Source organism: Stegodyphus dumicola, chromosome 9 (assembly GCF_044657685.1).
Source record: "Stegodyphus dumicola isolate Sdum_Otavi_A_Nest chromosome 9, ASM4465768v1".
NCBI lineage: Eukaryota > Metazoa > Arthropoda > Arachnida > Araneae > Eresidae > Stegodyphus > Stegodyphus dumicola.
In genome coordinates, this window is record NC_140776.1 from 92,430,049 (window position 1) to 92,450,248 (window position 20,200).

The window sequence follows — 20,200 nt, forward strand, 5'->3', positions numbered from 1 at the left end:
AGAAAAGAAATATTTTAAAATCTCAAGCCCGATGTTTTATGTGTCTTAAATATCAGCATAAAATTAAGCAGTGTAAGGAAAGAAAAATGTGCGAAATATATAATAAAAAACACAATAGGTCTATTTGTTTCCAACTCGAAACCAAATCGGAGAAAAAAAAGGTCGTGTCGACAATTCCATTTAGTAAAGAAGATGTTCAGATTAGTCAATTAAAAACCGAAACTTTCCGCAGTACATTGCTACAAACGTGTACTGTGATGATACATCCATTTTCTGAGAAGGATAATTTAGAACCAGTTCGTATTCTATTGGACAATGGATCGATGAGAAGTTTTATAATTCGGAACTTTTCAGAGAAGTGTAAATTACCTGTTATTCGAAAGGAGACTTTGTATTTGCCTTTGGGGTTAGCCAGGCAACAGAACAAACTTACAATGTTGTGAAAGTTAAACTAGAAAATAGAAGTAAACCATCCCTAAATATAGAAATTGAAGCTTTAGAATCTAGCCAAATATGTGCAACTAATTTACCTTTCCCTGATATCCCAGTTTCCAAAATTAACAAAGAGATAATAGGACTACAATTAGCTGATTCTTGTCAATTCTGTGACAAAAATATTTCTGTTTTGATCGGAGCAGATTACTATCATGAAGTAATAACTGGTAGACTTAAACGTTTTAAAAATAAACTTATAGCTTCCGAAACAATATTTGGATGGTGCCTTCAAGGCCGAACTGATTTTAACGGTAAATTGTTAAACATGGACATTATTGTTGTCAACAAATTGGTCTCAACACAGTTAAAGCAGTTTTGGGAATTAGAAACATTGTGAATTGAACAAGGGAAGGAAATTAGTAAAAAAGATAATGACATTTTGGAGAATTTTAACAGAACTATCAAATTTAAAGAAACGCGATATGAGGTTAAACTCCCTTGGAATGAACATTCGTCTGAATTAAAAACGAATTACGTAAATGCAGAAGTTCGCTTTAATAAACTGGTTAAAAGGTTAAGAAATGATCCACTGCTTCATCAGCAGTATCACTCAGTTATAGAACAGCAGTTAAAAATGGGTGTAGCTGAGGTAATTGATCCAAGTTCTGAAGAAACAGGAAGAAATTATTACATGCCTCACCAGCCAGTTATCCGACCTGACAAACCCGTGAGAGTTGTATTTGATGCATCCAGCCATTCGAAAAATGAATACTCTTTAAACGATTGTCTGTATTCCGGTCCTAATTTAAATCCACCATTTTTGGAGATATTAATACAATTTCGTACACATTAGCATAGCGTTTACTGCCGACATTGAACAAGCCTTTCTTCAGATTTCTCTGTCACCTGAAGATAGGGATGCTGTAAGATTTTTGTGGGCAAATAACCTTACAGATAAGGATGGGAAACCTAACACGAAAATACTTAGGATGACTCGCGTTTTGTTTGGAGCTACATCCAGCCCATTTTTGCTTGCCGCTACTATCAAACATCACATAAATACCTTTAAAGAAATAAATCAGAAAGCAGTTAAACTATTGAACGAATGTTTATACGTAGACGATTTAATAGGTTTGAAATGTCAGAAACGTTTCTCACACTACGTAACTGTTATATTAAAACTATAAACTTGTTTTCTGAAAAATTGCTATTTTTTGTAAATATTGCCAATTGTAACAGTTATAACAGAATTTTATAAATAAAATTAAATGACTTTTCCCACATACATATACGACAATTGAGCGTGTTAACCGCACTTTCCATATGAAAGTGAGCTTCGTCGGTCCCCAAAATGTTCCATGGCCATTCATCCTGGAGCTCAACTCGCGCGAGAAACCGCCACGCAAAAGTTAGTCGACTATCCAGATCAGATGGTAAGATCTGCTGCACTAGCGACAGTTTATAGGGATAGTAGCGTAAGACATTTTGAAGAATCTTATGAACTGTGGAACGAGGTTGATCAACAGATGCTGCAACAGATGCGAACACTAGTGCTGCCGATGATTTGTGATCTGTGTTCCTCCATTTGCGTAGCTACATCATCCACTACTTGTGCTGCAACACACTTTCGTCCACATCCTGGCTGAATCCCCAATGTTCCTGTTGCTTCAAATTTCCTAATCATGTTTGTTAGTCCTTGACTAATGAGCGGACCTTTCTATAACCGCCTTTTAAAGACCGAAATTTCCGCAAAGCTTCGGTAGCAGAGTCTCCATTTTGGTAAAACAATTTCATCAGTAAAGCATGTTTCTGGAGCATCAACGTCATCTTCCTTATTTTTTTTACATTACTCGTTTACAAAACGAGTATGACTGCGATTCGCCTTTCACATCTTTATAGGGTTGCTGTGCGCACACAGGATTACTGTGGTTACGGCATTAGCATATGCCGATAGTTTACATTGCACAGCGCCATCTAGTTGTGGTTTTTGAAACTCTTTTTTTTACTCAATAAACTTCCCATCATTTCATTCTGCCATTACCGAATTTTAATGCAATTCTGCTGCATAATTTTTGCTACAGACTGTTCGCAAATTTCAAGTTTACTTATGGACACCCTGTATATTTCTTATAATCTGATCACGGTGTAGTTGAATTACTACTTTTTAGTTTTAGATTTTGAAGGCAATAACAGCAAAATATACAATAACATTTTTACATATCTCAAGAATGTGTGAATATTTCTTAATTGTTTTACTTCACTGCATACAAAACAAGTGTAAACTTAAATACAAATTTAAAAAACTGTATATTTATGTATACATCATTCACCATGGTTGTTGCCGTAAAGGCAAAAGTTATTCTTTTTCTATTATTTTTCAAAATTAAAACTACTTATTATTGCTTTTTAAGCTGTTTTCACGCATGTTTATCTTCAAATTAATAAGTTTATAGTTAAAAGAAAAACTATATTTAAAAAAGGCACCCAAACGAGGTCGGATAAAGGCCAAAGCACCCGAAAGAATATGTGCATGCATTCCTGCCCACCTCACATTCTTTTAAATTGCTAGAGCGTGATATTTTTATATTTCAGCATGAGCAACTCAGTGCGCTTGACTGTCTTTGACTTACTCAAATACGGTACTTATATCACTCTGTAAAATTACTACTGTTCTATAAGACTTACAAGTATTTCTGTAGAGTTTATTGCAAAGAAAATATCAACTGTAGATGTAGACGGTGTACTGCCAAAATAGACTTTAGTAATTCTTTTAAAAAAAGTTTCTCATTACTTTATATACAAAACCGAATGAAATTCAAAAGAGAAATTATGTATTAGTTCAAAAGACTTCACGAAGTATTAAACATATAATTAGTGCCATCTTTTACGGAAAATAGAAATAAGTAGGAAAAGTTCATTTGTAAATGCTGAAAAAAGAATTGACAGAACTTTGTGTATTGATTTAGTTCTTAATGAATGCTATTGTCATTTTTTAATTATTTTCAATACGACACAAAATTAGGAACAATATTCGGCACTGATTGTTTATCATATTAATGTATTAATTGCTTATCTTATTAGCTGGAATAACATAAAATTGAGCAAAGAAATTAATGAAGACTAACTGACAGTCCCTCTTATTAATTTCTTTGTTTCACTGAAGAAGCGCTTTTAATAACAATTTGTGCTTGAAAGAGAAATTTTTATCATTTAGCTCTAGAAATGCACGGAGAGATTTTTTTAAAGATCTGTCTATTTAATTATATCCTCATGAAGGCAACATAAAGCGTTTTAACTTAAAAAAGTTCTCCATCAAGGCATCTCTTCCTCGGTAGGAAACTGAAGTGTGTTTTTCCCTAGTTAAATTGTAATGATATATTGTTGTAAACGGCTTTTAGATTTTTATTTTTCGTTCTTTCTGTTACGAGTGTATCTTAATTTGTAGTTATATTAAATTTTCAATTACGTCAAAGCACATTAGCGCTATTTATACAAGAGAAGGGATACCTTCGGAGAAGAGTTTCTAAGGAAAATTGGTTGATATTCGCGTTACACAGGGAGAAACCACGAAGACGCCTATACAGCTAGGCTGTTCTCCGGGATTAGAACCCCGGACTAAACTACCCGTATTCGGTGACTTTTGCCACTTAGCCGCTGGTGGACTGTCCTTGATACATGAATTTTGCATTAAACCATGTAGCTGCGAAATTTATAAAAAAATGTTTTCATTTATAAAAAAAATGTTTTCATTTCTTACAATTATTACAATACTGATGTTGAACGGACTTTTCCCCGTATTTCTAAGTATTTATATATATAAGTAAAGTTTGCAAATTTTAAAAATATTTAGAATTTAAAATTACACTCATTTAAATTTTCGGTTTTATGAATGTCATTATTTTTTAATAAACATTAATATTTTTGAAGTAATTTTTTTTCAAATAATTTTACGAAACTCGTTTTTAATTTCACCATTTTTTTACGATTCGAATCACATCGAAAGAGGTAACAATGAATAAAATATGAATTAATGACATAAAAATGTAAACAAGAGAAAATGGGATAATCCGTTTTTTATTATTTTGTAAAATGCTTTGTTTCATATGCATATTGTAAAGCAAATGTTTTTAATTAAATTTAGATTTTTAAACTTTTAGTGGCTTTAGTTATGATCATACTTTTATTGTACTTTTATATTACACTGAATACTAAAAAATTATAATCGTATTCATGGTGTAAATAACATTAAAGTTTTACGAAATTTAATTTTTTAAAGAAATGTGTTATCGCTATGAATGTTTTGATTATTTATTTGATTATCTAACTCCGTTGTAAAGAATTCTTGTGCTTTTGAGAAAAAAAGCAAAAGTCATGCCAATGCATAATTAATTTTAACACTATTAAGGGTTTTTATGCTATCCAACATTTGAATTCCTCTATCTTAACACTATAATGACAAAAATTAAAATCTATACGATGACAGCACTTCGTTTTTGAAAACTTAAACCAGCGCTAAAAAATCGACAAGCACTAAACGTATCGAAATGCATTTGAATACGTTTATGAATTAGTTATGCGAATTAAGTGTTTTCGAATCAGTTTCTTAATTGTAAGATTGTACTATTACGTTTAGCTGCCGCAAATTTTCAGTCATTTGCATCAGATGGTTTTAAATATTTCAGTCGATCACAAATTTAAGGGAAAGAATTTTATTTTTTTTAAAACATGTAAATACAACAGTGTGAAAGAAATAAAGGCTTTACACTCAAAACCAGTTTATCTCTAAAAGTGAAATTTACTGTTTAAATCCCTGCTGATGAATTCAAACATGGTGATTCAAAATTCTTACAATTGTCTTTTTTCATCAGATTTTGTCCGAATGATTGATTCCTAATGTCACTTGGAAATCGAGAGACCATATTTTATCTTCCTATAATTTAAAATAGAAAGAAAAGTAACTTCTAACCTTTAATTTGAATGACCGAGGATGAAATTCTGAATATTAAGTATAATATAAATGCGCTGTTTTGATACTATCATGAAAATCTGAATATGGCTTTGGACAGAAAATTATTCTTTTCCGAGCCGAAAACGAAAACAATCAGCTGTGTCCTTGATGGTATTCGAAATTTGGATCTTTTAATTGCTAGCCAAACGTGATATCATTTTCAGTGCATTGGAGAAGGCGAAAATTCTTTATACTTTCTTCTCCTCCCTTAATGCAAAAGGAGAAGTCCTTGTCCTGAAGTTGATAGAAACGAACTGACACATATACTACTGAACACATATCCAAGTGGGTTGAGCGTTAGGTAATTACTTGACGTCGGTTCGGAACTTCAAATCCCTCATGGTTTGTTGAAAAGGCCATCTTCCCGATCGGAGAGTAATCGGCAATAGCTTCGCGCAGCTTTTATGTGTGGTATTCGCGCAGCGTTTATATGTTGCATTCGCGCAGTGTTTATATGTTGCATTTGCGCAGTGTTTATATGTTGTTGCATTTGCGCAGCGTTTATATGTTGCAATCGCGCGTCATCTTTCAATCGAGTCGTACATCCCATCTAGTACAGAGGAATATGTCTAATAAGTACGGCCTTCGTAGTTGAATTTGGTTTCAGGAGCGGTTCCTTTTCTTAGTAGGCCCACCACCGGCCGAGCGGTAACGTCGCTGAACACTGGTAGTTCGGTCCGAGGTTCGAATCCCGCGAACGGGCTGGCCGAAGGGCGTTTTCGTGGTTTTCCCCATGTGTAACGTGTATACGAGTCGGTTTTCCTTAGAAAGTCCTCCACGAAGGCATTCCTTCCTTAAGGCAGATAGCCCTCGAGTGCGTTGCCGTAATCTAATAAAACGAATACCAAATCAAACCTTTTCTTAGTTAATTATATTTAACCTCGCTTAAAAGACGACTAGGGAGAGGGAACGAGATCCAGTCATCCTAACTCATATAGTAACGAATTATGTTTTACTATATTTTTAGTGAAACGTCACTTTTAGAGTATATCAAGCTTCTCGGAGGAGAAAACATGAAAACTCAAACATGTCTTCTCCAGGATTTGAATTGTGGACCTTTTGACTGCTGTTTAGACGCGTTATTTGTTATATCAAGATAAAATAAATAAGAATTTCTAGTGGAATAGATCTTTAAAAACTTTTTTTAAACGTGAAAACATTTACAATCTAACATAAAGCTTCAATGCGCTTTAAATGAATTAAATTTATGAATAGAAATTAACATAACTAAGAATTTATTCTTACATGTGGCAAAAAGCATAGTTTCCTAGAGATATTTTTTAGTTTTAGTGTCAATTCCATAGTTTTAAATTCTATTCCTTGATATTTCGACCATTATTCTTGAATTTAACCATTAAACATTCTTCGGAATTGAATGCTTATTTTTATGATGTTTCTGAGCTTTATTAAGAAAGATATTCACAACAATGTCTTGAATAATAAGTCTCAAATTATTATCAGCAGTGTTTTAGAAATGCCATTTATAACGCACGAAAGAGTTCATAACGGTTGGAGATTTTAAAAAGTTTTTTTTAAATGAATGATTAAATTTTTTAGATAGTTTCTGAAAGATATAGATAGATAGTTTCTGAAGCTTTGTCTTTTATTTACTGAATGTAACATTAAAAAACGATGTTACATTACAAATTTATTGATCTAAAATGTTTCAATTATTAAACGAAATGTCTAATTCAGTGCACAGGTGTATTTCAATTGAATCGCTGTACCAATAAATTGAAATGGCCGTAATGAATACTGCTAACGCAGATTTCAATATTAGAGCCTTCTAAAGCCCACAAAGCTTTATCGAATATTTTGCGTTATCTAGTATCGTAGCAATTAATTGTGTTTATATTCGTAAAAGCTATTGTTTTTTAATGTAGTTATCAGCAGCTCTAGTTTGCGCTCGATACTGGTTAGCAAAGTATGGGGGTCACCCCCCCCAAAAAAAATGCACTTTGTTAGCAAACGACCCTCGTATAACACTTAATAATACGGCCATTGAAGGTACATTAAAAATCAAATTGACAAAAATGCCCTATTCTGAAGTAAAATGATGCTCATAAGCAATTAATCGTGTACTATAATTTAAAAAAGTTAACTGAAATATGTAATGCACTAAAATGTGTATTTGCTGAGTTTAGGACTCAAATATGTACTACTGTAGGAAAAAGCAAAATTTTTGAAAAGATTATGAATCATCATTTTTCTGTTTTGTTCATTAATTAAAATTATATTGATTTATTTATGCATTATAGTTTTAAAATATTAGCCTTCACTTCCTATCATGCCATTTTAGTTATCATGTAGTAGTTGCTTGTAGTATTGTTTCAAACGTATGAGTTAAAATTATTTTCTTATTTTAGAAAACAAGGAAAAATTTATTCTATACCTGACGCTGAGTTTGAGCATCGCCCTTGTAGCTATCTTGGCTATTGTGACGACAAAGTTCTATATGCGACGGTCTCGAAGACTTCGAGAGGAAAGAGGTTTGCCAACTAAATCCCCGCTTCCGGACACTCCTCCAAGCGGTGGTGGTATCAGCCCTTTCGGCGAAGACTGCACGGATCTGGATCATTTCGACAATCCTGCTCGTGATTCTTCTGTGGATGTTGTTAGATTTGCCACAAGGTCCTCCCTGAGACGTGCACAGCCAATTGAAGATGATGACTGTAGCTTCCCTAGAGCACCTGTTAGAGCTCAGAACAACTACTACTACAGTTAACCTTCGGAGCAGCAGCGTCTATTCCGGGTTTCTGCCGTGTAAACCGCAACAACTTCAACTATTATTGCGGATGAGTGTTTTGCTGTCTATTTTTGTACCAATATTGTCTGAGTTGGATCATGCCAGACAAAATGAAAGGTGTTTAATATATGGAGCGACATATATCAGAATAGAATATTTGTATTTTGGAACAACAACAATGTAAAGTCATCTCCGGTGAATTACGTGCATTATGTCCTGTGCCTGAATGATCTCATTGTGTAGTTAATTCCCGAAAGGAAATATCATAATTCACCTTTCCAGGTGTGCCTACCCCCTTTCATGACTACTTGTTTCCTCACGGTTAATAAACTTCAGGAAGTTATAATACTAAGAGGAAAAAAATTGGCACAGAAGATGTGTTTTCTAATTTTGTTAGATTTCTCATTCAAATATCATTGCTGAAAGTGGAGATTAAAAAAAAGTTATATATATTCCCGAAGAGATGTATAATTTGTGGATTTAATTGCAGAAAGATTTCAGATAAAAAAGTATGAAAGCGCTGATAAATTTAACTATTTATTAAATCCGCCAAATTTATTTTCTAGGGCTTTAATTTTCCAAATAATTAAGAATAAAATATTTTGTTTATAGAACACCTTTCAAAATACTTCCTTTCCGTATATCTGATATTTCAAACTGTATTTTAAACCTGCAGTTCACAATGTTCCCTTAAACTAATTTCGTTCTGTTTTTGTGCCTCATAAATAATAATTCACTTCAGATGACGAAAGTAATCGGGATCCATATAATTATAGAATGTGTTGCTGAATGGTGAAAAATACCTTATTCTTGACAGTGAAGTCAACTTTCAAGTTTCAAATAAACATTGGACTAAGCGTAACTTCTATTATAAAAAATTTGGATGGCAAATATTTCGTACAGTGTGCCCCGCTTAAGACTGTGACAGTGTTTCAAAGTGTATAATGACAAAATAATAGCTTTTCTAAAACTCAGATTAGAAACGTGATGGCAGACAAGTGACCATTTATTATGCCGTTTTGCGTTAACAAGTGCTTTAAAACTAGAAATCTTTTACAGAGCTTCAAAATTTGCGATTCTTAAAATCATTAATTAGGTATAAATCACTGCCTTGGGAATAAAAGAGAAAGGATACATTTTGTACATCTTAAGTGCTTTATTTGTCAGGAAAAAATAATGTTGCAAACTGAAAAAGCATTTTGTTCTCCAAAAAAATATTTGTAAATGGATATATAAATATTGGTTGTTTCAATGTGGACATGTATTTGAACTTGAGCTGAATATTATATTCATAGCAGGTAAATGATACAATGCTGAAACTACAATGTTCATAAACTTTTGAACTGTCTTTGTGCGCTCCGATGACATGTATGTAATGAGATTATTTTAAATGTACCTAAACTACTCATTTTACATTATCATCCATCATTACGTACATTTCATATTTGAACCTGCATCTTGATTTTATCTAAAGGAAATCATTCAATTTTATTTCCAGATCGAAGTTATCAGTCTGATTTTTGTTGGATAATTTTGCATTTCGTTATATCGTCTATGGGTTTGAAGTAAATACTTAGTGCAAATAATTTTATTAGAAAATTTTATAATGCATATTTCATATTTGTTTTGTCATTGATGATAAGTTAATCTGTATAATCAATTATCTGTGTGTCTTTATTTTTCGAAATGTTTATGTTATAATTCAATTTTCAAAGAGAAATGGGAAAAGGTGGAAATATCCAGAAACATTAATTATTTGCATTAAATTGTTGATTGATCTGATATGTCAAATTTTAACAATTAGATTATGAATTCATTAATTAAAAATATTAATAATTGATCAAATTGTAAGTGAGAGAGGATCAAAGTATTCAGTAATGACTACTTGCATTTTAAAGATGAACGGTTAGCTTTCTAATAAGCCAACTTTTAACAATCATACTATGAATTAATTTATCAATTTATAATGAACCACGAATTTTATTTTATTTACTGATAACAATGTAAAAAAGAAATTAATATTATTGCAAATAAACTTTGACAAATATAATGCTTTATGCTGTTAAGACGAAACTATTCTACCAAATGAACGCGGAATAAATTCACTAGGTAAACTATTTATTTTTCCTTTTGTTACCGTAATTACTTTAATGAGTTAACAGATAATCTCGGTAGTATAGAATGCAAAAATCAATCAAAATTACGGATAATATCCTGCTTGCTCAAATATTTATGTCGTTATGTCCTGGATAGTTTGGAAGCATAATTAACTAATTTTTTATTTGAATTCTTGCGACATAAATTTTACGAATTCAAAGTGTAAACGTTGCCATTTACATAAACTCATTTCCATAATCATTAGAACCTAATACTTGGGTATTTGTGTCTGTGAACTGCAATGTCGGCAAAATAAAGCATCATCGATGTAAGTGACATCGATAGCTAAAATGTTAATCACCCAAAATAATCCCTTAATGATTTAAATCGTTTATTATCTTTGTACATTACTTTTCCTTGCCCAGTTTTTATTTGCATTAATTGGAGTTATTTTGGGATGAAACGTGTGACATTAAGAATGAAATTTAGTCTTACTTTCACAATTATTCCTTAAAAAATAATTATTATTAATTAATGATAAATGTATTATACCATAAACAATGCAGTAAATGATCAGAATGTGAAAGTTTTTTGTTATATATCTAAACGTTACCTTAATATTTTTGAATGTCTAAGTTCTTCGAATTTCTGTATCTTAATCATAAATACGACTTTTCATACTGGTTCAGTTACTTTTGTATGTATAACTGTATTACTTTGGATTGTTTATTTATCATCTTATATTTTTTTTCATTCATATCATTCTTTTGTTATCTCATGTCAAATGTTTCAATTGTTTTTAATATTAGCTAATATTCAAAATATTATTTTTGAATCTAATATGTGTTATTATTTTTAATGCATTTGTTAGCAGACCAGAATGCAATGTAAGATTAATTATAATAGAATGACATAAAATGGTCAATTATATTAGGAATTAAACGGAGCTAAATATTTCGCTCTCTCAAAAAAAATATAGGCAAAGGAATGCCGGCTAATATATTCTCTATAAATTATATAATAAAAATTAAATATATTCTATATAATAAAAATTAAATAATACCGTTTATCATGAAAGAAAGTTTTTCTCCTCTCTCCTCCCTCTGTTCTATAACAATAGCAGCAGTTGTATAATAATAGTAAAAATTTAATATATTCTATATAATAAAAATTAAATAATACCTTTTATCATGAAGGAAAGTTTTTCTCGTCTCTACTCCCTCTGTTCTGTAACATTAGCAGCAGTTCTATAATAATAGTAAAAATTTAATTTGACTCATAATAACAATAAAAAAAGTAAATAAATATAAAACGCAACATTTATTATCAAAAAACGAAATTAAATTAAACAATAAATTTAAAATGTTTTGCGTAATTTTTATTTTGAGTGTTCAGATAGTTTCTGGATTTTTTAATATTATCGCTTCTGTATTTGAACTGTGGCTGCGAACGTTTGCTTTCACTATATGCGAGAGCTTATAATTATTGGAGCTATCGTTCTTCATTGCTTCCAGCATAACTTGTTGAAGTGACAGAAACATATTACAGTAAGACCCCGCTTAACGCGGGGGATACGTTCCATCAAAGTAGAGCGTAATGCGAAACAGCGCTAAACGAGGCTATCTTTACATGTAAATATTGGGGTTAGGGGAAGATGGCTAGGAAATTGGTTAGGTATTAAATTTAAAAAGTATATTTTTTTAATAAAAATAAAACCAAACATTTATTTCTTAAAGCCCAAATTAATACCAGATTATTATTTCTTGCAAAAATAAAAACAAAATATAAATAACAAAACGAATATTCTTAAAAAAAAAAAAAAAACAAATAAAATTCTCAGTCATATTTAGTTAGCCTTCCGCGTTTTCAGTGTTCTGCCTTTTTGTGACAAAAGCATCTAATGTTGTTTGCCTTTTTCTTTTGCGTTGTTCTCTTAAAAGTTCTTCATAAACGGATAGAGCATCTCTAACACCACGCCTTACTTTTGAGCTCCTATCAAAATTCGGATCATTTTCAATGAATTGATCCATTATTTCAGTTATGGTAGACAAACTCCTTTTTACAAACGCCATCGAAAGTTCTTTTTGCTCTTCTTCTGAATCACTGCTGTCAACATTTTTGTTTTCTTCTTGTTCAGTTAATTCCTTGAGCTCATCATTAAAAGACTAGCCGCTGCTTCTTGAATTATTTCTTCGACATCTTCCACATTTATCCCTTCAAAATATGTCTGTACAATACCGCACCAAACAAGAAATACAAGTACACTCTTTCGGATATGTATTTGAAACCTATCGCTGCACAATATTTCGGGGAATCCCCGTATGCTGCGAGCGATTTCGTGGAATCCCTGGGTTGAAATAAAAGAGCGCTAAACCGAAACAACGCTAAACGAAACAGAGTTAAGCGGGGTCTTACTGTATCCAGTATTTCGGGATTAGTATTATCGAAGGATATGTTTACTGCTGCTATGATGCCTTTTCTACTAAGAGGAATAAGTCTGAGTTTTTCCAGTTTTTCTTCATAATCTTAGCATTTACCACCACATTTTTGTTTTCAAAGACTCGACATTAGCATGAGATTCACCTTGACAATTATATTTGGAAGTACGTTTCCAAATTTTTGATACGGTCATTCTGTTGCACGTTTTACAGCTAGCGAAATTGCACCTTTCTGCAACGTTTCGTTGTTCTTCCATGAAGAACTGTAGAATCACAACTCGATTTTTGCTTGAAAACTCTGCTCTTTGCATCTTACCTTTACAATGGGTTTATACTCAACTGAAACAAAACAACTAATTTCGATCATCGGGTGAAATCAGAAAAGTAGCTATAATTCGTAATAATTAGATTAACGTAAAAATTGAAAGATGTATCAAATCAAATGACAGATGTCATGAAACATATATTTTGATTGAAAGCTCCGCAGATTTGCGCTCCAACATAACTTACAGCTGCATTCGCCAATAATATCCCGTTTAAATATTCACTTGCTGCTATTATTATGGGACAGGGTGGTAATATATTCATTATAATCACCGAATGAGGAATACTCTTATTTTTATACCTGGCACAAAAATCAGAAGGCTTAAAATCATAAATGTAAACTTTTCACTCAAGATGTATCAACTGTTCCATATAAATCTTAACTATTGTTTGATTTTCTTATCTCCTTCGCTTACTGATAAATTGTATTTACGCCTTTATAAAATCTAGAATTTGTATAAGTACATTTACATTTTGTATAAGCAAATATCAGTTAAACTGTCATTGTCATATTAAATTAGTAATTCCAAACTAGTTTTCAAAATTTAATAAAGCATAAATTTGATAATATAAATATTAATACTAAATATGAAGAACTGGAAAACAATCATTTAATGCTGTTTTAGTACAAAAATCTTTTGTTAAAATGATTTTATTCCGGACAAAAATGATAAAAACATTACACGTAATTTATTTGCATTTTTCAATGCTATTCATCTACAGATTTGTTTTAGCAGAATATCGTAATTACTTCCTATTCCAAGTATACAGCTTTAGATATCAAGAAAAAAATACAGCGTAAAACGCACAAGAAAATGAGCCCTCGTAAACCACTTTCTTGCGATTTGTCTTAAAACCATACAATAAATAGGAAAACTATATAGTTAGTTAGGTTAATTGCTTAAGGCAAATCAACTCGAGGGCTGTCCTATAAGGAAGGAAGCCTTCGTGGAGGACATTTTAAGGGAAACTGGCTCGTATTGACGTTACACTTGGGGAAAACATCGAAAGCCAACAATGCAGCCTGCCTGTTCGCCGGATTTCGATCCCAGGACGAATAACTAGTGTTCAGCGAATTTACCGCTCAGCCGTTGGTGGGCCGAAGAATTCTAAAAAAAAAGAACACAAAAATGTGTTTCAGCAAATTCTGCTGTACTGAGATACATATTTCGAGATATTTGCACTACTTTCCTGAGACTAATAAATGTAACTTTTATATTGTAAGTTTCTTTGTTTTAAAGAAACATTTCATATTTTAACAAGCTAATTTGTTCAAAATTTACAGACATATATGTTCATTATGTTTCTATCTTATCAACTAAAATCGAATGAAATTGCAGATAAATGTATTTATCTTGAAAATATTTTGGTTATCCTACATAACTTTTTTTTTTAGGTTCTTGATGTGATTGCAAGAAAACGAGTTATTTATAGGTTATTAAGTGGAATACTCTCTGATGATGTTCGTAATTTATGTATACAGTTTATACATTTAAATTTTGTTTATGTCCATAAACATCTTAAAGCCATATGCATATTAACTAAATTATTAGAAAGCCCAAACTTTCACGCTATTGTATGTCAGCCGTAAGTAATTGTTTCTCTTTTAATTTTTTTTATATATGCCGCCCCGTCTCTTAGACAGAATATATTTAATTACCTGGTTATAAATGTGTGTATGTCTATTTAAAGTCATTTTTTACACCATATTATTAGGTTTTCAGCGTGTGTGACATGAATATTTGTCCCAGAAATTTTGAGAAAGTCCAAATTAGTTCTTCATTTATTACATTTGGCAATGCATAGAAAACTGTTTTGGCATTCAGAAACAAATTTCGCCCTTTAATCAAAGTGTTTAAGCACGGTTTAATCTGTAGAATTTATTAAAAATAATCGCTTAATTTAGCCTAATATTGAGGAAAAATTGCAGATTGTACTTTAATGCCGAGAGCTGAATAATACACAAATCTATTAAATTATTGCGGAGTAAGTTAAACTTTTGTAATCTGGTACAATGTTCTAATTTACGAATAACGTATCTCTTTTAACGTTTTTAACGTAAGTATTTATTAATTTTATTTTGTGAAATTATCAACATTATGCAGTTGTTCATATGCTTGTGCTCATACGATATGGCCATTTGTAGTTAAAGAAGTAGCTTTATAATAAAATAGCTTTAAATTGTGAAAAATGGAACGCTATTCTTAAAGCTACACTATATATTTAATAATAATGAAGTATTATCGTAGTCAGTTCTGTTTTGCTGTTTAATTTATTTTGTATCATATGTTATAGTATGAAACGGGTAAACTTAAGTCTGTATATTAAATAAATGTTTTATTATTTTTATATCTTCTACTTGAAGCTATTAAAATAACTCTTTTGGTTATTTATTTGTTTATATATAATTTATATCACCTCGGAGAAGATAACTTTAGTTTTATGCTATTATTACCCCAGAAAAAAAAGATGTCCATTATAACTTTTAACGAACTGTAAAATATCTAATATCTGTTCTACTATTAAGCACACTTTTTTGTGAAATAATTTGTTCTTGCTTTACTGACGTATATTTTCATATAAACGAATAAGCTAGCATAAAATAACTAATCTATTTAAATATGTTTGCTTATGTTTTAGTAGTGTAATTTTTATAAAATATTTTATTTGAAAGTAATTTTAACTTGCAGTAATTTTTGAAATTTTGAGAGAATGTAGGCGTTTCCTTCTTCGAATTATACAATTAGAAGAGTATAAGGAGAACGTTTCTACGCTATAAGTTATTTTTTATAGGTAAATGATGTGGGTTGTATTACTCATATCTTTAAGGTGCAGATCAGTAAATATTGCCTTCACATTTCTGCTGTCATTGATTCAACCTCCATTTTGAGTGTTAATTACTGATATTATATCTGTTATATTTTTGTTTAACAAAATGAGTTTCTATAATATCCGATATTTACAAAATTGAATTTCATATGTTGTAAATTAATGTATTTGGAACTTCTATTCTTATGCAAAGTTATTAGAATGTATTATATCACTTTTTGTTCTAAGTTGAGTAATTATGTAAAAAGGATCAGAACAAAATTTCTCTCATTTTTATTGTAAAATACAGTATTACGTTCTACCCTAGATAAATATGTAAAACTTTTCTATGGTATATTTTACTCTGTTGTATTAATTTATTAATTATAGTTCCAGAAAATAAGCTAAAGCTCTTCTACTTAGAGAAAAGTCACGCCCCCCAGCAATTCAAAAAAATTCTTTTTAAAATTTCATTCCTTTCGTGGGGAGAGTAAACTATTTTATTCTTGCCCACTTTTTTTATTCAAAACTGATTTGTTATCCCACAGTCTTATCAAAAATACTAGATAGAAATAATCTAGATCTTTTAATGTTAGCTAGGCGTTCCCAATTACATCGACTTACTAGAAGTTCAGAAATTTTTTTCTAAGTATTTGTTTATTTAATTTGTAACAAAAGCATGTATAAGCATCATAGAAATCATTATTTATTCATTGGGAAAGAGAATTGATTGTAAAGAAATAAAATGGTGTAGTATAATTAATAAAGTTCAATAATATTACTAAAAATAAAATATTCGTTAAATATTCAAAACCAGTATTACAATATTTGAAATTACGTTAAAGACTTATCATTTTCATGTATGAAAATATAGAAACATAAACTATTATGAATATTTATATGTTTTTAGTAATAGTAAGATGTGTCTGATATTGTTTAACTAAAGATTAAAACATGTTCAGTGCTAGAGTATCTTAACCCTTTGACGGTTATGGAAATGAGCAGTTTCCGTTTAATTAATTTAAATTCATCACACACGGATAAAATCTAAAAAGTATAGATAGGAATTAGTTTCAATTCTATGACTTTATTATTATATTGTCATTTCCATTTTTATTCGAAACTAATACTGGTTTTCAAAATTTAGATCTTTATTTATAATGTAATTTAAATACTGCAGTAATTATTAATGTGAAAAGTTTCGAGAATGTTTTACTAAATGAACACAATGAAGTAAAATGATGTCATGACTGCAAAGGTGATTATTTTGCCGCCTAGAGTTCAGAGGTTAGAATTTTGGTTTAGATCTCGACCTATACACCCTTAAAATGCAGGTTCGTCATTTGCAATGAAGGTATAGAGCCTAGAAATTATATAATGGCAGTCATGTCATACAATGAAATATAAATAAAACAATTAATTATTGTCCATATCTTATTCAAATTTATTCCCTTTTGGTATAAGTACCGTAACTAATTCAATCTATCAATCTATGAAATGACATTTACAAGTCTTCCTTTAGATATGTCTTAAAGAAGTGAAGTCACCTTCATTAGGATATCCTTAGAATCATAAAAATTACCTTTCCAGCGGTATTTCTAATTTTTTGACAATGAAATATTCCAAGGTTCCTGGATCAAGAGAATGGATGGATGATTGAGAGCACAGAATTGTTTTCTAGACATCATTGGACAACCAAATCCAGTGAGCGCGTATAGCAGACACCAACGGATAGATGCTCCAAATTTGCGTCAACCATACTGTGATAACTCTTCAGTAAGCGTTTCAGTATGCTCAAATAAACTAGACAGCGTGTGTCTTTCAGGAAAAATTCATTGGCAATAAAGCGAGCGACGTAATCCTTCGGTGATACTGGGGACTGAGACGTTTAATTGTAGGACTGTAGTTAAAGCACAATGCATTGTAATAAATTTTAATTTCTGCAAGAAAAATATCAATGACCTTAATAAATAAATATTTAATCTGAGCTTCATAATGCGGTTAAGACTCTTCGGCTTGTTGATGATCGTAGTGGGTTTCCTTAAAAATTTGGCGTCACGTGTTATAAACAGAACTGTAGACTAAAAATGTCTTTACAGTTTGCTTGGGACGTTCAATAGGTGGCGTTTATGTCTTGTTTGATATAAAATCTCTATCATTCTATACTTATCTGACTATGTAATATGTTGTCTATTACATATATTTAGAAACTGCAGGCAAACGTTTTCAAGACACAAACAAATATAAATAATCGGCTAATATGTAAGTTAATTACATAAAGTAATATTTTAAAGCAATTTGGTACGTTAAAAATTGCCTTTGACAAAATGATACTTAGTTCAAATACTACACAATCTTATATTAACCAAGACGTCTATGCTGACTGTGTCGTTAAAGATTATATTACACTTATTCATCAGTCACGGAATTTTAACAAAGAGAAGAAATGTTTATTAAAAATATACGTTAATCGATTTTTTTAAAAGAACACTATGTTTTTTTTTATGATTTGCATTAAATTTCAATCTATTTCTAAAGACCTTTTCGTGCTCGATTTCAAAAAATAAATGATAACGTTTTTAGCACAATAAACTTCATTCGTATATATTAGTATAGTGATGCTAAAAGGAAATCTTTGAGATCTTTTCTACCCCTTTACTCTAGGCGACAAACTTTCAAAGGTATTTAATGAATACACGGTCGTTTTTGTTATCTCTTAGTTTATTTAGTTAATACAATTTAACTATATAAACTAAGAGACAACAAATTAAAATAATATATAATAATTAATCATTAAAATATTTTAAGAAAATAGTGTGAACCATAATTATTAAATAATTGGTGCATATATAATTTCAACTGATGTTTGAGTTATACATTTTTATATTTTTATTGTTATTAATTACAAAATGATTACAATGCATTGATTACAAAATATGTTTTTAAATCTTATTCACTAAGGAAACTAACCTGAAAATTTTAAAAAAATTAATACCTCCTAATACTGTAACAAAATAATGTAAAATACCTTCTTAATATTGGAAGAAAGACTGATTTCTTCTTCTTTAAAGCAAGCAGATAAAAGCAAATGTATTCTTGTGCTAATATGTTTTCTGTTTAATGTTTTTAAAAACTACTTTTCTCTGGTATTTTTTTAAACTTACGTGCTATTTTCAAATGTTTTTTCCTGAAATATGGAAAACCTACAAAGAAACTGAAGACTATTTATTACAAATCATAAATTATTAATTTCTATGATCGTACCGAAGAGACAAGTGGCAATATTCAAAAAGCATTTTTATGGCCTTAAAAAATTCAAGAGCTCTCTTACATGCTCGAAATGACTGCATCAGATATGAGTTCAAACTAGAACTAAAGCAAACGAGGTATAAGCTGGATTATAAACCAAATTTGCAAATAGTGCAATAAACCATTACTGCAGACGTCAAAAGCCATCTGAAAGTGTGGAGAAACGAACAGTTTCAATTTTTTCTGAAAACAATTATGCCATTGTCGCTATTCTGTATTTACGTGACAAGATAAACTGGTTGCGATGTTGTCGAAATTTTTATCCGAATAATATGTATAGAATGTGCACCCTAAACTTGTCAATAATATTAATAAACTGCTCAGACTGTAATAAACTTTTTTTTGTAAAGTAGCTGTTTGTGTTTCATTTAGTCCTTCCTTGATAAACGTAGCAGTATGTTCTTGAAATATATGATGAGATTATAAATTAATTTCAGAATTACGCATGCTGAAATTCTACTAATATCTACTCAGCAGTAAGTATGGAGAGGAAATAATCCCCTATCTTACGACTTTTTTTTCCAACCAGTATTGCTTAAGTCCTAAAGACCCACATATAGTGTTTTACTTAATGACTGTGTTAGGTGCCTGCAGGCCACGAGGCTTGGGATCCTGGTCAGAAGCCCTATCCCATATTAATAAATATCAATAGCCTAACGTCTAAATAGCATTTCCGTAGGTGTAAAACGTTGTTCAAATTATAAATTAAGTCCAAAGCAGTTAGGAGTAAGGTGAATAATGACCATCGGGAGAAAAATTGGAATCGACTAATGAAGTACTGAGTTTGAATGAAGTATCTTAATATCTTCATCGCATTCAGAGAATTTATTAAGCTAATTTGATTTTAAAATTAGTAAATTACAACTTCTGCTAGTAACTGATTATCTCTAGAAAGGTATTAATGTAATACATAATTTTATTTGTGCCCTGCCAATTTACTTATGACATTAAACTGGATCCTAATAATTACGCACGCGTTTCTTTCATTTTTTCTGATCAGGATTAAGTTCAATCATATTAGTGGTAGATTTAAAG

At 30.7% G+C, this 20,200-nt stretch overlaps 1 protein-coding gene across 2 annotated transcripts in view; it reads left to right on the plus strand.

Annotated features, from left to right (window-relative positions):
- Nucleotides 1-19,519, plus strand: part of LOC118188548 (protein eva-1-like) — a 596,222-nt gene extending 576,703 nt beyond the window's left edge. For both annotated transcript variants that reach the window (XM_085823764.1, XM_085823765.1), the window contains exon 8: nucleotides 7,810-19,519. In XM_085823764.1, the coding sequence (XP_085679890.1) occupies nucleotides 7,810-8,168 (359 nt within the window). In that variant the 3' untranslated portion in view covers nucleotides 8,169-19,519. The remainder of the gene's footprint in view (nucleotides 1-7,809) is intronic.
- Nucleotides 19,520-20,200: the final 681 nt, after the last annotated feature.